The sequence below is a fragment of the Anser cygnoides genome, chromosome 25 (assembly GCF_040182565.1).
Source record: "Anser cygnoides isolate HZ-2024a breed goose chromosome 25, Taihu_goose_T2T_genome, whole genome shotgun sequence".
NCBI classification, from domain to species: domain Eukaryota; kingdom Metazoa; phylum Chordata; class Aves; order Anseriformes; family Anatidae; genus Anser; species Anser cygnoides.
The window spans coordinates 594,644-616,500 of NC_089897.1; the positions used below are offsets into that span (position 1 = coordinate 594,644).

Below are 21,857 nucleotides of genomic sequence, written 5' to 3' on the forward strand. Positions count from 1 at the left end.
AGAGGAAGCCGTGGCTGTTTCTCAGCAGGCTCCCAGGAAGTGCTTTCTTCCCAAACTGCAGATTTCTCAGGGAAAAAAAAAAAAAATCAAAATCCCTGAGACAAAGCCCATCGGTCAAAGTGGGGCCGCTGGCCCCCCCTTGGCGCTGCCTGCTGCTCCGCTTGCCCTTTGCTTGCTCGCAGCACTGCAGAGAGGGGCTGAAAGTGGAATTGGCTCTGGCTGAGGGCTGCCAAGGGGCTCAGGCTGGCCCTTGCCTCCTGTGGCCTCCATCTACTGCACCCAGGGAGTTTGGGGTGATTTGGGCACTGGGTATGCCCCGGTGGAGGTTGGACGTGAGGCTGGTGCAGCCCAGCACCTTGGCACACCCCAGCATTGGCTTTGAGGCAGGGACCCCAAATCCTTCAGGAGGCAGGAAGGGCGAGAGGGAGAGAACACACCCCCGATCCTGCGCAGTAGGGATTGCTCAATGCCGTGCGAGCTTTTCCAAGGCTCTTGGTAGCTTTACAAAGTCTTGGCTGTGCAGGGATATTCCTACAAACCACAGAGCTATGCAAACCCTCCCGGACTCCTGCCGAGCACTTCAGTGACATCTTGTGATCTCCAGGGAGGCAAGACAGCTCTCTGAGATGGCTTGAGATGGTTGGGAGAGCCAATGGGATGCAAAGAGGGAAAAAATCCTCTTCTGAGCCAGCAAGAGAGAAACCGAAAACAAAAAATGTTTTCACTCCAAGCATCCCACTGGAGTCCTCCTGCTGCACTTTGCAGATCTTTTGCCATGGTTCATCTGGTAGCACATGTGCAAATAGACAAAACTGGGACACAAAAGGACTTTTCCATCCAAGAGCAGAACCAGTGGCATGTCTCCTTGCAGAGGTGTCATTTGGATGCTAAGACAGCGTGAAGTTTCTCCCTGAAGGGTCACGATCATCCTTCTTCCGCAAATACTCTGGTTTGTGACAAATGAACCCCATGAGTCCCGTGGTGACCTCCCTCTCCTGCTCAGTCCTGTCCCAACACCCGTGCACAGTGCAAAGGGCAGAGCCACAGGCCACAAGGAGGGCCACAAGCAGACCGCCACGTTGGCCTCCCCTGCAGCCTTTCCCCTGATCTCAAAGCACCCAGCCCATCCGTGGGCCAAGCCAGGAGGATGAGGCACTGCGGTCTGGCTCCACAGACGAGAAAGCGCAGGGCAGAGGGGTGGTGGTGGGCCCGGGAGACCCCAGGAGTCCTGGGTCAGCCCTACTGGCTGGGTTGATGGGACAAAACCCCCCAGCACCTCCACAGGCTGCCATCTGCACAACAAATACCCAAAAGAGCTCACAAACTCTCTCCCCACCACTGCCTTCAGCACCCAGATCCTCCAAATCCCTGCTGGCTCTAGACCAAGCACCTCCCAAGAGCCGTCCGCCTGCCCAGGAGGGTCCCCGCCATGGATCCAGCCCAGAAGGACAGAACATCCCCGGGCAGAAACCTGTCCCTGCCGCCCCCCCCCCCCCCACACACACCAGCAGCACACATGGATAGACTCATCCCTCTGCTATTAAAAGTCTCTAAATGCCAGCAGTAAAACTGGGAGAGGTTCTTTGAAACTAATAAATCTTTACAGGAGTTATGCTATGTTTAATAACACTTAATGACTTGTCACATGCCAGAGGACTTAAAGTCCCTATTTAGCAATAATTTACAATGTGCAGCGAGCTGAGGACAGTTGAACGGGGAAAATCCCGGCAGCTCCAGCTGCTGCGAAGGGAAAGTGTTGGGCAGCGCTGCGTGCAGAGCAGGATGTGGAGGGAGCCATCACAGGCATTTGGGGGGGTAAGGAGGGGACACCACCAGAACAAGCCGGGGCCCCACATCGCAGCCCCACAACCGCTTTCCTTGCTTTTCGGCTTCCCTCCCCGGGGGCTGGAATACCCAGCCGTGATTTACAGCACACGCTGCAGACCTGGTGTTCCTGCAATAACACGGGGCTCTGCAACGACCTGACACCATCGCATCAATCCTGCATCTGCGGATGGGACATAGGGATTGCATTATATTTTTATCATAATCTTCAAAGCAAGATTGCCTTTTGATTTCAGATTTGTGCCACGGGCTAACAAAGCACACCTATACTGCCTCAGCACTGCCAATAAAAGCAATAGCGCGCTGTACAACATTATTTGTCGGTGTTATGCTGTTGTTTGGCTGTTTATCATGTCTGTGACCCACCTGGTTCTTCTCCACCTGTTTTTGCTACTCCAAAGCAGTTCATCCCCTGCCCTGCTACCCTGATACCCACAGGTTTTTTTTTTAGATTTTTTTTTTGGAGATCCTAGCACAGAGCAATGTCCCAGGATTAGTAGAAAGCTGTGCTGTGTGCCATGCATATGGGAAAACAGCAAATGGAAGCACAAAACATCATCCTGCAGCTTGGCTATCCGCTTGTTTCTCTGCTTCTGCTACCTAATCTCCTCTCTCTTTGACATTGATCTTCCCTGCTGTAACACCCGGCCTTTGAATCGCCAAACCTGACCCGATCGTTTTGCACTTAACCACCCCCAAAGCTGTATAAAACCTGCCCCCAGCCCCCAAATCCAGACGCCGGGGCCCCAGGATGCAGCCGAAGTGGCTCTGCTGCAGATGGATGCAGAGGAGCAGAAAAGGAGGAGAGAGAGGGTGGAAGAGGAGCGAGCCCCGGCAAACCCCGGCCCCTCGCCTCGCCATCCCCGCGGCAGAGAAGGGAGCTGGGAGCTCTGCGAAGCCGGGCTGGGGGCACGGCGGTGCTCAGCCCCGCGGGGCTGCTCCGAGGGCAGACAGAGACACGGAGCACACGGAGCCGTGGGTCTGGCCTCGGCAGAGCCCTGCCTGCCCCCGTGCCGTGCCTCGGGGTCAGCGCCTTCCCTGACCCGGCCTGCCCAGGCCTCAGCCGCAGCCCCGAGGAGGGAAGGGCCGCAGACAGCCTCCCGCGGCCCACGAAGGGGAAAAAACCCCACGGGCGTCTGAGAGACCGAGGGCAGAGGTTTGTCCCCCTGCCTGGGACTCGGAGCTGCTCCCAGGGTTGGGGTTGAAGCGTTGAATCGAGGAAGGGCCCTGGGCGTTTCCTGCAGCCCGAAGACCCCCGGGAGCGGCGAGCGGCGAGGACCAGACCCCGCAGCCCCCGCCCGGGCACGGAGCGGGTTTGTGCCCGCAGCCCCGGGAGGGGGCTCGGGGCGCCCGGGGCTGGGGGGCACCGGGATTCGAGGGTTAACGGAGCGGGTGGGAGGGCGCACGTGACCCGAGCGGTGCGGTGGGCTGGGGTGGGTGGGTGTGAGTGTGCCGGGGGTGCTGGGCGAGCCCTCCCTTCCAGCCCCACACCCCCCCTCCTCCCCAGCCCCGCACAAAATCCGCTCCCCGCGGCCGCCCCGGCCCCTCCAACCTGCGGCATGGAGGCGAGGGACTGCCCGGCCTTCCCCCCGGGCCGCCGGGCCGAGCCCCCCCCGGGGCCACCGCGGACCCCCGGCCCCTTCGTGGCCGGGCTGCCGGGACCCCCCCGGCACCCGCCGCCGCTCAGCCCCCACTGCCCGCCGGACAAGGCAGAGCCCCGGTACCTGGGGGCCGCCGGCCCGGGCCCCCTCGCCGCGGCCGTCAGTGGGAAGCCCTTCTACCCGGCCGGGGCTGCAGGTACCGGGGCTTGCGGGGCGGAGGTGGGAGCCGGGGCCGTTCCTCCCCCCCCCCTTTCCTTTCCTCCTTTCTGCCCCCGCACGGAGCCCGATCCTGCCGTCGGCCCCGGGGATGCGCCGGGCGGGCTGCCCTCGGTGCGTCCGGGCCCCCTCCCCGCCGACACGCTCCCGCTGTCGCGACACGGCCCCGTTAGAGCACAGACCGGGCGGCCTCGACCCCGGCACGCCCGAGGGGAGCGGGGATCCCGGGCAGGGCGGCGGGGCCGGGAGCGGCGCGAGCTCAAGCTACGGGGGTGGAAAAGCGGCCCCGTCCCTCGGGGGGATGCGTCCGGCCGCCGCCCGGGCCCGGCCTCACCGGCAGCCGACGGCAGCTCCCGGGCCGGGAGCGGCGGGGTCCCGGCGGGTCCGGGGGTCCCGGCGGGCCCGGGGGTCCCGGCTCGGGGCCGCCGCCAGGCTCAGGCAGGACGCGGCGCTTCCCCCGGGCGCTCCTCGTCGTTCCCCGGTCTCCACCGGCCGGGCAGCGCCCCGGGCCCGCTCCTCTCCTCGCTCTTTCCCTCCCGGACGAGGCCGTCGGAGACCACCAAGGGCTCCGGTTCATCCCGTCCCGCGGGCCTTTTATGTCCCCGTTCGCTTTAATAGACCCCCCCCCAAAAAAAGAGGCAGCACCGCAGTGTAATGGGAACCAGGTGGGGCTCGGCACAACAGGTAGAGAAAGCCTCGGGGCACCGGGGACCCCCCCGCCACCCCCCGGGCCGGGCCGTACCGGGGCCGCGCTTACCTGCTCCGGGTGCCGGCGGCCGCGCTCTCTCCCCCGGTTCCCGGGAGCCCTTCCCGTGCCCCGTCCCTCCGCTAATGATCCCTCTGAGCGCTCCTTTCCCCTCCCGGTTCACCCAATAACCGTGCAGCTGCTCCCCAGCTGCCGCTTCCCCAGCGCCGCAGAATTGGTCAGGGGGTGTCGGTTTGGGGGTCTCTGTACCTTCCCTTTTTCCCATCCTCTTTGTCCCCCTGCGACTCTGTTTATTTAGCTGCGCGCCCGTATCCTGCTCCCTTCCTGCCTTCTCCTTTCTGGCCATTTATTTATTTGTCTCCACTGCTGGAACCCGCTGGTCGCTTGGAAATGCGGTGCCTTTGGAAAGGGGGAAAACCCCAAACCCGCCGCGTTTATCAGACCAGTTTGTGCAGCGGATTTTTTTACTTTGTTTTTCCTGATTTTCGGTTGCATTTTTTTTTTCTTGCCTTTGCTCCGCTCTTTGGTGGGGCTTGTTTTTTATCGCTAAACCCCCTGGCCCAGCTCTAACCCGGGCTCAGCCCGGCCGAGCCTTTGGAAGACAAAGCCGGGAGGAAGCGGCAGCTCGGCCTCGTCCCCTCGCCGTTACCCGCCGCCGGGGCACGGACACAGGTCGGTACCGAGAGGGAAGGGGAGCGGTCGCCCCCCCAAACCCGCCCCAAGATAACATTTTCCCATTAATTCAAAGCAGATGCACCTCGACTCGTGGCTGTGCGCAGTAACCTCCAAATTGCCTTAATTATGAAACAACCAAAAATCAGAAAGGAAAGTCCAGAAAAGGCCGCTCCGGGGGCTGGTTGCGGGGGGGCACAGAGCCCCATGAGGGTGTGCGGGGACGGGGACCCCGCTCCGCCGAGATGTGACGGTAACAGGCCAGGAAGGAGGATCCGTCCCCAAGGAGGTGATTTCCCCCCTCGCCGGCCCCAAGCGCTGCGCTGTGCCCAGCGCCCAGCGGTGGGCCGCATCCTGCCCCTCTCCAGGGCCGAGCCCACCAGGGGGGCTTCTGGCCTCCACCTGCTGCCAGCCCAAGTCTCTGGAGGTGGTGGCTGGGTGGGGGCAAAAGAATGGATTTCAGTTCATCTCCTGTCCGGGTAAAGCCCCTGTGTGTCCCCTGCGACTGCTGGGGGACCAGGTCCCCTTCACCAGTTCTGCTCCTTGGGGGACCCCGCAGCACCTGGTCCTGGCCAGAGCCGCTCAGACTCACTGAGCGCTGCACGTCCCTCCGTGGGGACAAGCACCCCTCCTTGGGGGACAAAGGCGATCGTGGTGCCTCTGAAACACCGGCAGGGATTTACCTCCTGGAGCCCATTCCGTGGGACTCCCCACAGGCAGAGCAGCAGCGGGGGGAAGGGGGGAACCCCAAACCTATTGCTCTGGCTCCCATCGTGCAGGAGGGAGGGGAAAGGAGCAAAGAGGGTGTTTTTTTATTTGTTTTTTTTACTCCTTTTCAAATCATTTTCTGAGAGTTACGGCTGAGGGAAATGCAGCACCAGCGGCAGGCAGAGGCTTTATGGGGTGCACTGTGCCTGTCCCCCCTCGAACCGAGCTGAGCCGTAGGGCTCTGGATGTGGCCCAGGCGCTCTGGCTCCAACGGCTCTGCCCCGGGGGGAGGCAGCAGCCTGCGCAGGAAGGGAGCAGGGAGAGCTGAGCAAAGCTCGGCTGGGAAGGTGAACCCGCACTCGCCCGCCTCTGCCCCGCCGCACACCCTGTAACCGTCAGAGCAGCTCCTGAGAGGTGCCCCAAGCGCGGGTCCTGCGGTGCCGAGCACCCACCAAGCTTTACCCTGGCACCCCCGGGGAGCCAGCCCCCCGCTCCCTCAGAGCAAGGGCTTTGCCCTCCACGCTCCTTGCCATGGCTTTGACCCAGGCGCAGCCCCTTTCCCCTGGAGCTGCACCCACACATCTCATGGGGTGACGGGGAATGCTCCTGAACTGCAGTCTTCACCCTCTCCCCGCAGGGACGGGGGGCTCCTTGCTGCGTTAACCAACCCATCTTGTGCCTCTCCCCTCCCAGGTGGTGAGAAGGGATGCAAAGGTGAGTACCAGGCGGTGCCCGCAGCCTGCCGGGCCCCCAGCAAAGCCCCGGGACAGCTGGGCTGCGTGCTGGCAGCACCCCTGGGCAGCCTGCGGGAGCACCCGGCTCCCCCACTGCCCGAGTCCCTGCCGCTGGGCAGGAGCAAGAGCAAGAAGCGGAGGAACAGGACAACCTTCAGCACCTTCCAGCTGGAGGAGCTGGAGAAGGTTTTCCAGAAGACGCACTACCCCGACGTCTACGCCCGCGAGCAGCTGGCGCTGCGGACGGACCTGACCGAGGCCAGGGTGCAGGTACGGCTCGGGGCTCTCGGCGTCTTGCTGAGGGGTTGTGCCAGGCAGGGCTGGAGGACACTTTCCTCTCCTGCGCAGCAGAGCTTGCGGAGGTGATGCTGAGCGAGGAGCTGTTGCTCCCTGGAGGATTGGGCCAAGCCCCAGGGAGGAAATCCCAGCCCCGGTGCTCACTGCGCCCACCACTGCCGTGGTGCCTCGCTGCGCCTCTTCCTTTGTCCCCTCCAAGGGACAGCAAAAGTTAAAAATTGGGAGGCTGCTGCCAGCACCCCCCAGCCTCCCCGTACCCAGTTCCCCACCAAACAGCCCCCTCACCGCCCCCTGGCCTCCCTCCCATCCCAACCCCGGATGAGCAGCGGTGGAGCAGCCCCGCACCCAGCCCAAGCCCCCAGGGTGCAGCCTGGGTGGGGTTGGGGATCCCATCCCGGGACCCCACTTTCATGTTGTGAAGCAGCGCGGGTGGGGGGGCGAACAGAGCAGGGCAGGAGGCTGGGGGCGCGTGGCGCGAGGCTGGGCGCTGACTGCCCTGAGCCACCGAGCCCCGGGTGCTGCCCCCTGCATGGGGCAGGGGCTGGGGCCACGGCAGGGGCAGGGGACACTTACCCCAAGCCAGCAAACACCCAGCCTGGCAGCGCCTGCCATGGCCTCTGAGAGAGCTCCAAGCCCTGATTTGGGGTGGATTTGGCTGAAATTAACAGTAGCATCGGGAGCTATGTGGTGGGAATCCCAGCACCACGTCCTGCTCTCCGGGACACGTTGCTGGACCTGAACGGTCCCAGCAGCACAGACGGGGGGTGGGGGGGGGGGCGTCTTGTCCTGAAGAGCCTCCTGCAGCAAAACCTGGGGTAAATGAAGCCCAGAATCACAAGGGAGAGAAAATAACCACGCGTGGAGCAGGACTGCTTCTTTTCCAAGAGAGATGCGCCATTTCTGCTCTTTGGCTAGAGAAAAAGTCTGGGGAGCTTGAGGCTGGCCAGGGCTGCCCATGAGGGAATTTTCTCCATTCCCCACCACGGAGAGAATCAGCAGCCTTGGCAGTGGAGGGGAGGGATGGGGGGGGCACGGGCTGCTCTTCCTGCCGGGGCAGGCAGGGGTCTCCATGCCTCAGCCCCTCCTCTGCCCCCCAGGTCTGGTTCCAGAACCGACGGGCCAAGTGGCGGAAACGGGAACGCTATGGGAAAATCCAGGAGGTGAGAAACCCCACAGCTGCCCACGGCACCCCCATCGCACCCCGGTACCCCCATCGGTAACCCACATTGCCCAGCTTTTGCCTCTGCCACGAGCTGTGTGGTTACGTCCACCCCCCCCGGCAAGGCACCCGGCCCCCCGGGAAAAGGGGAAGATGCAGCGTCACCGTCACCTTCTGCTAGGGCAGGACGAGGCTGCTGCACGGCCCTGCCGTCTCCCCTGGGAACGTGCCCCTCCGGGAAGGTTTTGGGTCCCCCCCCATGAAAGGAAACCCCTTTTGCAGGGCCGGCGATCCATCAATCCCACCAGCATCCCCCGATGGTGCGTGGTCACCCAGGGTCTCCCTCCTCTTCCTCGTTGCCCTATAAATCCACCAGCGTTTCGCCCCTCCCTTTTCTGCAAAACCGCCTTCTTTTCAAACACTGAAAAGCACAGAAATAGCTTAAAAAGCAGCTCTGTACACATCCCCGGGGCTCTCCCGTGACCGCCCTGCTTGGTGTAGGGGCTGCAGCACCACAAGGGAAGGGGGCTGGGGGGGTGCCGGGGGGCAGCAGCGCTGCGGGCAGCCCCCCGGGGCAGCCCCCCCCCCCCCCAGGGCAGCCCCCCCTGGGCACCGTGCTGCGCGGATTTCTGTCGGGATTCGCTCCCGCAGGCAATCGAAGCGAAGCGGCGGCAGCCCCTGCGGCGCTCGCTCGCTGGGGCAAGGGGGATGCGAGGGCTGGGGGCGACGCGGTGCCCACCCTCCCCTGGGCGCACGCAGCCCCTCCGCCGCCTCACCCGGGGCCTCCCGTGCCTTTCCCCAGCTGCAGAGCAACCTGTGGCCGAGCGCCGGCCCCGGGAGCCCGGCGGGGCCCTGCCTCGCGGCCCCCGAGAGCATCCCGTCGCCGCGCGTGTCGCCGTACCCCCCCGCTCACAGCAACGTGGCCGGCTTCGTGGGCATCCCCGCCCCCCCCGGGCACCCCCCCGCCATCGGCAGCCTCTATTCCCTGCACGGCCTCCCCCCGGCGCTCAGCGGCCGCCCCTTCGAGCCCCCTCCGGAGGACGAGCACAAAGCGGCCGCGCTGCTGGCGCTGCGGATGCGAGGCAAGGAGCCGGGCGGGCTGCTGGGCTGGGCCACGTAACCCCCCCGCGCGGCACGCGGCCCCCCAGCCCCCCCCCCCGAGCCCCCCCGAGCCCCCCGGGCCACGTCCTCCCCCTCCGCCTCCTCCCTCCCGAGGCGCTCGGCACCGCGGCAGCGGGGTCACCCCGCGCCCCCCGCGCCCCCCGCGTCGTGCTACGGGGGGGCAGCGAAAGGGTCCCCCCCAAACGCAGCCCACCCCGGCACCTCTCCGACCCCCCCCCCCTGCGGACGCAGAGAAGCAGCAAGTGGCTGGCGGGGACCCGGCCGTCACTGCCTCTGCCATCGGGGCTGGCGCTGGGACCCCAGAAATCAGCTCCGGAAACCCCCGGGACCCCCCCCCAGCACCTTCGGCCCAGGGCGAACAGGATCTGATGGCGGGGGCCGCTGTGCCCCTGCCCCTACCGGCCTGGGCGCCCCAGCTGCAGCCATCCTGGGAAGAAATGGGGGGGGACGAAATGGTCACTTGGGGAGGGGGGGGTCCCCATTTTTGGAGTGGCCTCAGGCATCGGGGGGAGGGGAGGGGACACAACTGAATTCCCCCATGCAGCTGCTGTGCTTCATTTGCTCTGTGACGGGGGGGTCCCAGGGCAAACTGCAAAGCACCCCCAAACACCTCAAGGCAGTGCACCCGAGCTTACTTTCCAGACAGTAAACGCCCCCCCCCCCCGGCCAAATTGCCCAAATCAAGCCAAGACCAGGTCTCTTCTTGCTCCTGCTGACCCCATCTTTAGAAGATGCTGTTACACCCCCTTGTGCCAAAAAATAATAAAATATCCCCAACAGCCCTCCCCCTTTGCTGCCAGTTCTGCCGCATGCCGGTGCTGGGGAAGGGAAGTGGAGACGCTCAGAAAGGGCCCAGCCTCACTGACCGGCCCAATCTGGGGCAAAAAAATCCCAAGGTTTCCATGCAAAACCCTCCAAAACCCTCAGTACCCCAGGAGCACCATGGCCACGGCAGGTGGACAACCCCCAGGGGCCCCACGCTGCACCCCCCCTCCCTGCAGCCCCTGCCATCTGCAGGGATTTTGTTACTCATTTATAAACAATAAAACACACTTTTAATAAGTTATTTATGGCTGGGGCCGTGCTGTAAAAGCCACGGTCTCTGATCGCCCGCACAGCTGGGGAACATTTCGGAGAGGCGCGATGGAGACGCAGCTCGCTCACACCTCGGCCGCCGGCTCCTGCCCCGGCAGCGGAGGCACAAGGTGGGTGCTGGGGGTGCCCGCGCCCCCGCAGGAGGGAGGCAGCCCTCAGGGGCTCAGCTTTGCAGACAAACCCCTCACCTCACCTCCCCGCCCACGCTGCTCAGCGGGGGACAAGGTCAGGGTGCAGCACTGGGGGTGGTTTGTGCCACGGGACACCCAGCAGGAGCACCACGGGTTCAGCCTGCCCCTGTCCTTGCCTCTCACTGAAATCGGGGGGGAATCTTTTGGGATTCACCAACCCAAGCTACCCACAGCTGCTGCTACCCCTCGGTCAGGGAAACTGAGGCACAGCAAGGCACAATGGGGAGCTCTGCTGCGGCCAGGCTCCAGGTTTTGGTCTCCAGCTCCTCCACTGAATCACGGAATCGTTAGGGTTGGAAGAGCCCTCCAGGATCACCTGGCCCAACCACCCCCTGCCACCAGCACCCCCTGAGCCCTGTCCCCAAGCACCGGGCCCGACCTCTCCTTGAGCACCCCCAGGGACGGTGACTCCCCCACCTCCCTGGGCAACCCGTCCCAACGCCTGACCGCTCTTTCCGAGCAGAAATGTCTCCTCATTTCCCACCTGAACCTCCCCCGGCACAACTCGAGGCTGTTCCCTCTGGCCCTGTCACTGGTTATCTGCAAGAAGAGGTTGACCCCCCAGCTCCCCACACGTGGCTGCAGAGAGCAGTGAGCTCTGCCCTGAGCCTCCTCTTCCCCAGACCAAACCCCCCCAGCTCCCCCAGCCGCTCCTCACAGGACTTGTGTCCCAGGCCCTTCCCCAGCCTCGCAGCCCTGCTCTGGACACGCTGCAGGGCCTCGGTGTCCCTCTGGTAGTGAGGGGCCCAAAGCTGAACCCAGCACTCGAGGGGCGGCCGCAGCAGAGCCGAGTACAGGGGAACGATCACCCCCTAGGCCAACAGATCTGGTCCACCGTAAGCGTGCCCTGAGGACCGTGTGGGGACAAGGATGGGGAACACAAGACCACGAACCTGTGCACCAGCTCAGCCCCACCACTGGCTTCACCCCTTGCTGTTTCCCTGGGGCCAAAGGGACAAGGACGCGGAGAGAGTTCAGACACGCTCAGCTCAGAGGTATCGCGAATATATATATATATATGTACAGCTCATCCACCCCACCCAGCGGGGCAAGGGAAGACTGCAGCCTCCAGCCCCCCCCAGCCCCTCGGCCCTGTCACCACCACGTTCCCAGCGCCCCTGGCCCCCTTGCTGCGTCCCCCAGCAGGGTCTGGTGGGGGGACACAGCCACGGTTTTCCTGCCACAGTAGCCCCGTGTCCCGCAGCATCACCTCACCTCGATCTGCCCCAACTGCTCTCCCTCCTCGGCCCTGGCTGGTGAGATGAGGTGGGAGGGCGATGGCAGCGCCACATCGGAAAGGCTGGAGCAGGGGCACAGTGTCCTCCCTCTAACAGGGGCACCCAGGGAACCGTGGCCTCTTTACAAAGCCTTCACCCTCAGCACAGGATTGAGGATGGCAAAGCCTGGGAGGAGGCAGAGGGGCGCGATGGCATCCCGGATCCCTCCCAGCCCTGCCACAGGGGGCCAGGCACCCACAGACCCTGCTAAAGCCGCACACCTGCGGCTTCACCCCCCAGCCTCGAGCCTGTCCCCAAACACCTCCTGCTTCCCTACTATCTCGCTGCGGGGCCATCACTGCAGCAGCTCCTCCCAGGAGATGGGCCGGGAGAAGACCTCCCTCTCCAGCCACAGGTCGTAGTTGACCTGGAAATCCTCAGGCAGCTCCACGCGCTGGCCCAGCACGCTCTGCAGGCAGTTGTCCACGGGCAGGAAGTCAGGGTTGCTGTGTGCCCGGTCGTAGCGGCGCGAGTTGAAGCGCTCAATGCTGGCGCGCAGGGCACACTCCTCTGCCTGGAAATCCCAGGGCCGGGCATCCAGGTCTGGGCAGAGGGAAGAGGGTGTCGGAGGAGAGTTGGGGCGCTTCAGGCAACCAACATCCCCCAGGGTGAGATTTTGCAAATCCTTACAAAGAGCAGTATGCGTGGGCACAGAGCAGGCAGCCACCAACGCTTCCAGCACTGGCCGCTGCCAGCTCCTCCCCCACAATGCCATCGCCCCAAATCCTTCCCCACAGCCCAGACCTAGGGGCTGCAGAAGCCCTAAGCAGCACGGGAACAGCTCTGGCACAAACACACCTCTGCATGGGGCGGAAGGACTGAGGGTAACAGGACACCGTGGCAGCTGCCGCGGACGTACCGTTGCCGTAAGCCCAGTCGTCATTGAGCCGGTGCCGCACTTTCTGGTAGATAGCTGACATGGTCTTCATGTTGCTCTTCCTCCACTGCCGACCCAGGTACTTGGTCTGCACCTTAAGCAACTTCAGCACGTAGAGCTGCATCATGGCCTGCTTCACCTTCAGCGCCCGCTTCAGGATGGGCGCGGACTTGAACACCACCAGCATCTGAGGGACGGCGGGGCCAGGTGGCGGCACAGCTGGGGACACCCGGGTGCCCCCTGCTGCACAGGCGCCAGCCCCTCCTCCAGCCCAGGCACACACACAGACCTTCCGTGCAGCATGCACGCACCCTCCCCAGGGGTCTCCCACTCCCCATCCACCTCCCTCCACTCTGCAGGCACCCCCACTGCTCTCCTGCTCTCCAGCGAGTTCTGGGTTGCATCGTGAGGGGCACCCCAAGGCACCCACGGTCCCCTCACCCAATCTAGTCTGCCTGGGCTGAGCCGAGGGCTCCCCAGCCCTCACCATAGTGCGGGAGTGCTTCCACTTGGTCAGCTTGTTCAGGATGCGCAGGAGGTTTATGCAGGAGAAAAGGTTCCTCCAGCAGAACTGGTTGTTGTCTCCTGCCTCCTGCAGGAAAGCAGAGGCAGAAGTAAAGCACGAGATGGAAGCAGGGATGCAGATAGGAAAAGGAGGGGCTGTGCTGGTCCCAGGACCGCTGCCCGAAGAGGCACGGCACAGCAAGCAGCCAGCCCAAGGGTACCCACAGAACCCCCAGCAGCGCCAGAGGCCGAGCACAGAAGTGCTGAGGGTGCCGGGGCTGGGTGCTGGAGCCCTGCTGCCTCCCCGCGCCCACAAACCCCTCTGGAAAGCACTGCGGGTCGCTGGGAGCCAGCAGAGAAGGGAGCAGCGTACCAGGCTCTCCGCCGTCAGCTCTGGCAGCTCGTGCACCACACAGTACGGGTAGTCCAGGACGGAAATGCTGCAGAAAGGAGGGAGGGTATCACGCTGCCCCCATGGATCACACCCCTGTGGGGCTGTGGGGCAGTGCAGTCCCACAGCTGGGCCTGCCTGCACCCAAGCCCTGGCCAGGGAGGGAGGAAGCAAGCGGAACCCCCTTTCCCATACCCTCCTCCACTACCTGTTCTTGGCAGTGATGTAGGACATGATGTTCTGGTTGAAAAACTTCAGGATCAGGGGGATGCAGTTGGCAAAGACCAGATGCTGGGCCATGTACTCAAACTGGGGAGAAAGGCCAAGTGGGCAGGTGAACGCAGACCCATCCTGGGTGCTGCCCGTCCCAGAAGCTTGGTGGCCAGACCCTGGCCCAGCTCACCTGGTAGATGTGGTTCAGTTTGAAGTGCTTGAGCAGGAGGAGCAAGACAGCAGAAATGGCTTTGACGATGATCTCCTTGTGCCGATTGACATCCACTCCCAGCTTCATGCTCTGCAGCACCGTGGTCCTGGGGCACACAGAGGAATCCTTGGGGCAGCGCCTGCACCCTGCCAGCCCCAGAGGCTGCCCCAGAGGTGTCTGCGGGCAGCCTTGCCATTCCCCGGGCTACCAGCAGGCACCTGCACTCAGGTCCTGCTACACCACAAGATGGTCAGACTGCCCAGGAAGCCTCAGCACAGTCCCAGCCCCCACGACCCTGCCCGGCTCCAAACCTTTCTTCCTTCCCTCCCCATTACAACTGGGCACCTCAGCTCGCCCTCCAGGGTCACTCACGGCATCTCCTCTGGCAAGACATCTGCCAGGATGTTGATGGAGTCCGTCTTAGCCTTGGATGTGGGGGCTGCAGCAAGGAGGATCTTCAGGAGAGCGATCTGGGGAGAAAAGAGAGAGATGGAAAAGGGGGTGGGGGGGACCAGCCACAGGCCACCCTCCCCACCAGACGACAGAGGAACAGCGACGCAGATGTTCAGAGGGAAGAAAACCTGGGGACATGACCAGAAAGGGACAGAACAGCAGAGGGAGACCCCAGGGCGAGAGGCTCCCAGATCGGCTCCAGGAGGATGGAGCAGAGCCGCGGAGACCCGCAGTGCTCACCATGTACTGCGGCAGACTCGGCAGGAGGCCCTGGTACAGGATCTCTGCAGGGACTTGCTCCACTTCTTCTTCCCCCTGGTGCCAAGAGAGATCAGAAAACCTCACACCGGGAGCAGCCACCAGCACAAAGGGTCTGTTTCAGCCCTGGGTGCTCTGACCCTGAGGGTAGGATATCCCCGGCTCCTGCCCGACGTCCCCTCGCACACCCCACTCTGTCCCTGGAGAAATCGCTCCTCCTTCCCCAACGAGCTGCAGAGCAAACCCAGCCCTCCCGACTGCTGAAAGGCCAGGCAGAACCACGTGCCCACGGCTCCATCTCTGGAGCCCCATCCCCACCCCACACTCACCCCAGAGAGCGGGGAGCGCAGGTACTCATCCTCCATGTGCACTTGCACCTCTGCGATCGACGTGTACTTGTGCTGCAGAAAGAAGAGGGTTCGCACCAAGGGCCAGGGTCCCCCACCGATGTCACCGCTCCCTGCCTGCCCCACAGCGCATCCTGAGACTGCCCCAGCATTGCTGCATTTCCCGCTCTGTCCTCTCATCTTCTGAAGTCCCTCCAGGAACCTTTGCTATTCCTATCCTAGTGGTGACCCAACACTGATGGGAAGGGAGGCAGGGGAGGACGGTGGCTGCTCGTCTCACCTCTGGGACAACCCCAGTAAGAAAAGGATGAAGCCAGTGAGGAAAGAGGCTTGGCCAGCCTGGGAAACCAGGGAAGAGATGAAAACTTGAGGTCTCTCATCTCACAGGACTGAGCAAGGTGGGGAGAGGTCGGGAAAACGCACCACTGGCCCTGACCTGTGATCAGTGCAGGGGGAGGGGGACCCACACAAAGGCACGAACTGGAGGAATCCACCAATGTACTCACCTGCTTCAGGGTTCGGATGCTTTCATGGATGGGCCTGGGCAACCCCACCACTGTGTTGGTGTCACTGGAGAGAAGGGAAAAAGCTGGGCAGGTCGCAGACAGGAGCAATCACGAGCCACCCACCCCACGGGCAGGTCAGGGACCACCACCCAGAGGAGCTGGCAGCAGAGAAGTCCTGAGCTCGCCAGTCGGAGGGTGGCGGCAGCCCCCACGCCAGCAGCCTCTGCCACAGCCCCCCCCCCCCCCGACAGTTCCCCGAGACGGCTCTGCAGGGACCCACCTGCCCAGAGTGTAGCCGATGAACTTGCTGCGGCTGGACTCCAGGAACATCTCGATGTCCTTCTCTCTGCAGCAAAAGAGACAAGAGGAAGAGTCGCATCTTCCCGTCAGCCTAAATCCCCCTTGCAGCTGGGGACACAGAGCCAAGTTCTTTTCAGTGGTGCCCAGCGCCAGGACAAGAGGCAACGGACACAAACGGGAACCAGAGGCTCCATCTACACATCAGGAAGCACTTCTGTACCGCGCGGGTGGCAGCACTGGTACAGCTCGCCCAGAGAGGTTGCGGAGTCTCCTCCTTGAAGGTCTTCAAGAGCCACCTGGGCATGGTCCTGAGCAACCTCATCTAGGTAACCCTGCTTGAGCAGAGGGGTTTGACCAGACGACCTCCAGGGGCCCCTTCCATTCTTAACCATTCTGTGATACACCGCAGCCCCCAGGCACAGGGCATCAGGAATAAATAGCCTTGGGGCCAACTAAAGGGAACAGCGGGTGTCATGCCACTGACGTGACCGCCAGATTGACCACCCCATCTCCAACACCTTCCACACGCCCCTGCTGAAGTCACACCACGTAACAGCCTCTATTTTCCTTGAGCAGCTCCAGCTTTCCCTGCAGCCCAGCCCAGGATCAGCCCCACAGACTCACCGGACCTTGGGGGCCCAGGGCAGCCCCTTGGGGCAGGCGATGCGGTCACTTGGGGGATGCTGGGTGGGCGGAGGCATCACCTCATCACGTTCGAGGGGAAAGGTCTCTCCCTCCAGGCTGTTGTCATCATCGTTTTCCTCCTCTTCCTCACGGGAGTCATCAGCTTTGTAAGGGTCCCGCTCGTTGAAGGCATCGAGGTTATCCTGTTTGATCAGGGCCTGGAGAAAAAAAAGCAGGAAGGCGGGTTCTGTCCTACTGCCTACTGTCGGGGCACAAACTGCTCCAAGATCAGCATCCTGACCCCAGCTTTCTCCTGACTAACACCGCTGGCCCCGGTTCTGGACTCACCTTGTGCTCCCGCCGGCCTCGCTTCTGCTGCTGCTCAATAAGATCGGAGGCTGACGCTGGGGGGGAGGCAGCTCTCATGTTGCGGATGACTTTAATGCTGTCCTCCGGGAGCGGTGGGAGGCCCAGGACCTCCCGCTTCTCTGCTTTCATACTCTGGAGCTCCTCAAAGCCCCCCAGGGTGCACTGCAAGGGAGACCACGGCAACCTGAACAGAGGGGTAGGACTCCTCCGTACATGGCATTGGGGGCTTCTCCACCCACCCTCCCAAATCTGCTCTCAAGGAATCCCAAATCCTTCCCCATGGTCTAAAACAAGACCTGTCTGTCTCCACGCTGCTTTTGTCATTGTGAAATACAGCAGGGATGGGAGGGTGTTCATGCAGCTGAGGTATCTGGACCTTTTTCTTTACACGGACCCCGGCTAAGGGCCTGAATTGGGTCCATCCTGGGAATCCAGCTCCAGAGACCAACCCCCAATGCTCCCTTATGGCGTGAAACCTGAGAGGTTTTTAATCGGGCACACGTCTACTCGGCTAAAGGCCAGACAGGAGAGGATGGAGCAATTACAGACAGCTCTGAGGGCAGAACTTCCTTCCTCCGCTAAACACAAAACTGCAAGATGCACGCTGGCACACCCCGCGTCCTCTCCCTTACCAGCACAGTCTTCCAGAGCAAGAGCAGCACCTTCTTCATGGGGAAGTGCGGAGCGTGGCCACTGCAGAATTTAGTCACCATCCCAAAGAGCATGACAGAGAAGGGCTCGTTGTTGTACAGGGGGGCTCCTGGAACCAGAGAGCAGCGATAGCCAGGCCCTCCTCACACCCTGCCCTCAGCCCCAGAAACCCCCATCCCATCCTCCCCAACAAGCGTGGGGTCCTCACCTAGCTCTGCTCGGAAGGTCTGTCGCACGCTCTTCCACTCAGCCTTGTCCCCCTCAGCCTCCTGCCGGACTGTCTCCACGATCAGGTACATGATGTTCAGCAGCACCCTGCGAAGAGCAGGAGATTGGGCTAATTACCAGAGGCTCAGACGGGTTAAGGAGCCTGCCAGCAGCCAGCGCTCTGGGGGAAGGCTTCGTTTGCCACAACCACAGCTTGCCTCCCCTTCACCCACTCCACACCAAGGAATTTGGGCTCAGGCACAGAGGAAAAAAGGAAGGCAAAGCAAGCCAGCAACTCTTGTCCCCCCCTCTCCTCCAAACCCTACCAAACCCTGCTCCATACCTCAGGTCCGTGCTGTCAGCCAGGGAGATTGCGGGCTTCCTCACAGCACTGCTGCAAGCCGCGCTGTTACTGCGGAGGGAGAACAGCCTCAGGGAGAGTCCGGGGACATTTTAACTCTGCCACGAGCAACCCACACACCAGAGCCAAACCCTGGAACAGGTATTGCTGCAACAAGCCCCCCCCATCAACAAGAAAGGAGGAACACGGCTGGTTCATTCACTGCCAGACAACACAGCTCTTGGTGAATTTCTGCACTGATCACATTTAATTCTACATGACGTGACCCAAACCAACGTGTGTCACTCCGGAGGCTCCAGGAATCACATTAGGGATAGACCAGGAATGGGGCTGGGGACAGCACACGATGACCGTGAGCCAGCACCGTGCCCTTGTGGCCAAGAAGGCCGATGGCATCCTGGGGTGTGTCAGAAGGGGGGTGGTTAGTAGGGCGAGAGAGGTTCTCCTCCCCTCTACTCTGCCCTGGTGAGACCACATCTGGAATATTGTGTACATTTCCAGGCCCCTCAGTTCAAGGACAGGGAACTGCTTGAGAGAGCCCAGCGCAGAGCCACAAAGATGATTAAGGGAGTGGAGCATCTCCCTCACGAGGAAAGGCTGACGGAGCTGGGTCTCTTTGGCTTGGAGGAGACTGACGGGTGACCTCATTAATGTTTATAAATATGGAAAGGGTGAGTGTCAGGAGGACGGAGCCAGGCTCTTCTCGGTGACACCCAATGATAGGACAAGGGGCAGCGGGTGCAAGCTGGAACACAGGAGGTTCCGCTTAAATTTGAGATGAAGCTTTTTCATAGCGAGGGTGACAGAACACTGGAACAGGCTGCCCAGGGGGGTTGTGGGGTCTCCTTCTCTGCTCCAGCAGGGGGATCGCACTAGATGATCTTTCAAGGTCCCTTCCAATCCCTAACATTCTGTGATTCTGTGAAAAAACCCACCCAGGGAAGAGCTCCGGCGCCACTTCTGAGGTGCCTGCCCACAGTACTCACTCGATCTCCATGTTCAGCAGCTCCACCAGAGCATTGAACGTCCCCACTTCCAGCAACAGGAAGATGTTATACCTCATCCAGGCCTGCACCTCAGCCTCAGAGCCGCACTCCCCAAACGTGCCTGCAATGACACCCTCACTGGATCCCGTCTCTGCAGGGACCCCAAGGCCCTCCCGTGCAGCCAGCACGCTTTGCAGAGGGAACGACAAACACTTCCTTAAATTTAATGCCAAAAGTCAGATGCAGAGGGACAGAACTGCGCTCTTGTGGGTAACAGAGCCCAAATCAGGCAGAGCAGGGATAGCACATAGAAGACTTCTAAGTTTTGGACCAAGCTCCTACAAACTGTCAAGTTCCCTCGAGAATTAGCTTTGTTCAAGGCATCCCAAGCGGAAGCAAAGATGCAATGAAAAATAAACACTTTAAAATATTTTAAATCAATAGCTTCCAATCCTTTACCCAGATTTAGGAACAGGGTAAAGGCCGCCAGCCCGATGTCAGGATGTACCTTGGGCAACGTAAAGGATTGCTCGGGCAACCCTCAGCCGCTTCTCCCGCGCGGTGACCTCCAGCCCGTCGAGCAGCCGCATGGCGTGGGTGCGATGCTGGTTCTTGTCCAGCTCCGTCCACTTCTTGTCCCGCACTGGAAAGCCAAAGCAGCCAGGCTGAGGGCATGCAGCACCTCCGTCTGCACTGGGCACAAACACCGCAGGAAGAGCTCAAAAGGATTCGGCTTGAAGGAAAACAGGGCTGGGCCAGCAAACAAGATGTCGCTGGGAATAATGCCCAGGCGCGTGTGACCAGGGCAGAGGGACCGTCTCCTGCCTCCCGTCACACGGCTGGATGAATCCCATCCGTCCGGACTGGCACTAGCAGCAGATGGAAAACGAGCTGGATGCTCTTGCTGCTGCCAGCATGTTCCAGCACAGCTGTCCTGGCACCGACGAACCTCCTTGGTCGTTAACACCAGCAAATGCTGATCATGCTGGACACAGTGAGCTGCGCACCAGGGCCGGCCCACACGTGCTAACGGGGTCTCCAATACAAAACACACGAAGACTGCCACTGCCTGCTCAGGCTCTCTGACACAGCATTAGTGCAGCAACCCCTGCGTCTCTCCCACGAGAGCCCCATCCCACCCCCAGAGGGGCGAGCGCTCCAGGGGAAAGGTCTTACCGTGGATCCTGAAGTCCTCCTCAAAGCACTTGCGGTTGAGCAGGAACTCTGGCCCTTCCGTGTAGCTGTACAGCTCTGTCAAAAGAACACAGAGAAAAAGCCTCCACAACCTGCACCAAGCCATCAGAGAAAGCTCCAACCCTGACACGTTAATTGCTATTTAAGATGAGGGAAATGCAAAAAATAAACCCTGTGTACGGCAAAATAAAAATCATTACGTGATATCGCATCCCTTTTAACACCAGTGAGGTATTCAAAGACAATAACAAAGGAATATTGGAGTGGACAGAATTCCTTTAACCACTGCCAGGAAAGAAAACCATGGCTGATTCATTGATTCATCGGGATGAGTCCCTTACCAGAGAGCTCTGCTGCCCATTTATCGGTATCTGCATATTCAAACTCCAGGTCTGGGGACTCAGAGTAGCCCTAAAAGCAGAAAAATTCAGTTCAGTTACAGCATTTGTCAGTAAAATCAACGTCCCCGAGACAATCACGATTCACCTCATCCTCCTGCAGATCCAGGACTATATCTTCCGTTTAAGAAATAAAAAATTTACCCGCAGCGGCGTAAACGTTTCCAAGGCAACCCCCGGCAGCGCTCTCCCCGGCCCCGCTGCCGCATGGAGCTGGGCTGCGCCTCGCTGCTGGGCAGCCCCCGCCACCGCCCCACCTCCGGAACGCTGCGGGAGCCCCAAAACGGCCCAACACGAAGCAGGAGGGGCCCAGCCCCGGGAAAGGAGGGGGTCGGGCGAGACCGAGCCGCTCAAGCTTTTTGCACGGCTTTCGGAGAACTCAGCCGGTTCCCGCAGCGACAGGCAGCTGCCAGCGGGCGCGAAGAGCGCGCACGGAACAAGCCGAGCTGCGCCCTGGGGCCGGGAAAGCTCCCGCGGGAGGCCCCCGAGGGCCGAGGCCCGCCCCGAGCGGCCCAAGGCGGCGGGCCCCCAGCGACCCCTGCCCGGCCTCGGGGCCCCCGCTCCCGGGGGGTTCCCCTGCCCCGGCAAGGGCAGCTCCGCAGCCCCGGGGCCGGGACGCTTTGGGGCCGCACCGGGAGCGCCGGGGGACGAGGCAGCGCCCCGGCCCTGCCCCGCGGCCCCTCCGAGGGCTCCGGCACCTCTCGCCCGGGCCGGGCCCGCACCGAGCGCCCGAGGGGTGCCGGCACCGGGGCGCGGCGAGCCCAGAGCAGCCCGAAGGGGGCTGGCGGGGCCTGGCCGGGCCGGGCCCCGCGGGGCTGAACCGACCCGAGCTGTGCCCCGCGGGGCTGAACCGACCCGGGCCGTGCCCGCCGCGGGGCTGGGAGGGGCGGCACCGGAACCAAGCGGCGGGGCCCAGCCCGGGGGGGGCCGAGACGGAACCGGACCGGGCGGCGCACCGGGAGCCGCGGGCCTGCGCGGCCGGGACCGGCGCCGGCACCGGGCCCCGCCCCTCCCGGGAAGGCCTCCGCCCGCCCCCCGCGGAGCCGGGCCCGGCGGCGGCGCTGACCTCGGAGTCCTTGCGCGGCGGGCGGCCCAGGTCGCGGCCCTTCCCGGGCGGCGCCGCCCCGCCGCGGGCCTTGTTGTTGCCCGGGAGCGGCCCCGCGCCGCCGCCGCCGCCCGGCTCCATGGCGGCCGCCCTCCGCCGCGCGCGCCGAGCTCTCGCGAGGACTCACCCCCCCTTCTCGCGGGAGCGGCAGGGAGAGCCGGGGCAGCGCCGCCGCCATGTTGGGAGTGGCGCCGGGCTCCGGCCGCTCGGGCGGCTGCGCCATGGCTCCGCCCGCCCGTCCCGCCGCGGCGGCCGCGTCACCGCTCGGCGTCGCCCGCC

The 21,857-nt window shown here is 62.7% G+C and overlaps 2 protein-coding genes across 4 annotated transcripts; one reads left to right on the plus strand and one right to left on the minus strand.

Moving 5' to 3' along the window:
• The first annotated feature begins 3,369 nt into the window (after positions 1–3,369).
• On the plus strand, positions 3,370–9,842 carry ALX3 (ALX homeobox 3). Its single transcript, XM_048055104.2, has 4 exons — positions 3,370–3,642; positions 6,442–6,752; positions 7,877–7,939; positions 8,741–9,842. The coding sequence occupies exons 1-4, from the start codon at positions 3,405–3,407 to the stop codon at positions 9,056–9,058; spliced, it is 930 nt and encodes a 309-aa protein (XP_047911061.1). The 5' UTR covers positions 3,370–3,404; the 3' UTR covers positions 9,059–9,842.
• A 1,493-nt stretch (positions 9,843–11,335) lies between these two features.
• On the minus strand, positions 11,336–21,827 carry STRIP1 (striatin interacting protein 1). Of its 3 annotated transcripts, none has more exons than XM_048055091.2 (21): positions 21,706–21,827; positions 20,417–20,486; positions 20,058–20,132; positions 19,390–19,524; positions 18,882–19,002; positions 17,878–17,946; positions 17,536–17,642; positions 17,309–17,436; positions 16,656–16,838; positions 16,308–16,525; positions 15,664–15,729; positions 15,384–15,447; positions 14,860–14,931; positions 14,513–14,587; positions 14,192–14,289; positions 13,799–13,925; positions 13,604–13,704; positions 13,378–13,444; positions 12,988–13,092; positions 12,483–12,687; positions 11,336–12,166 (listed from the first exon to the last, which is right to left on the minus strand). In XM_048055091.2, the coding sequence occupies exons 1-21, from the start codon at positions 21,799–21,801 to the stop codon at positions 11,919–11,921; spliced, it is 2,430 nt and encodes an 809-aa protein (XP_047911048.2). In that variant the 5' UTR covers positions 21,802–21,827; the 3' UTR covers positions 11,336–11,918. The 3 variants fall into 3 exon arrangements, with proteins under 3 accessions (XP_047911048.2, XP_066839354.1, XP_047911049.1); XM_066983253.1 differs by lacking the exon at positions 21,706–21,827 and adding an exon at positions 21,540–21,695; XM_048055092.2 differs by lacking the exon at positions 21,706–21,827 and adding an exon at positions 20,562–20,871.
• Between the last annotated feature and the right edge of the window lie 30 nt (positions 21,828–21,857).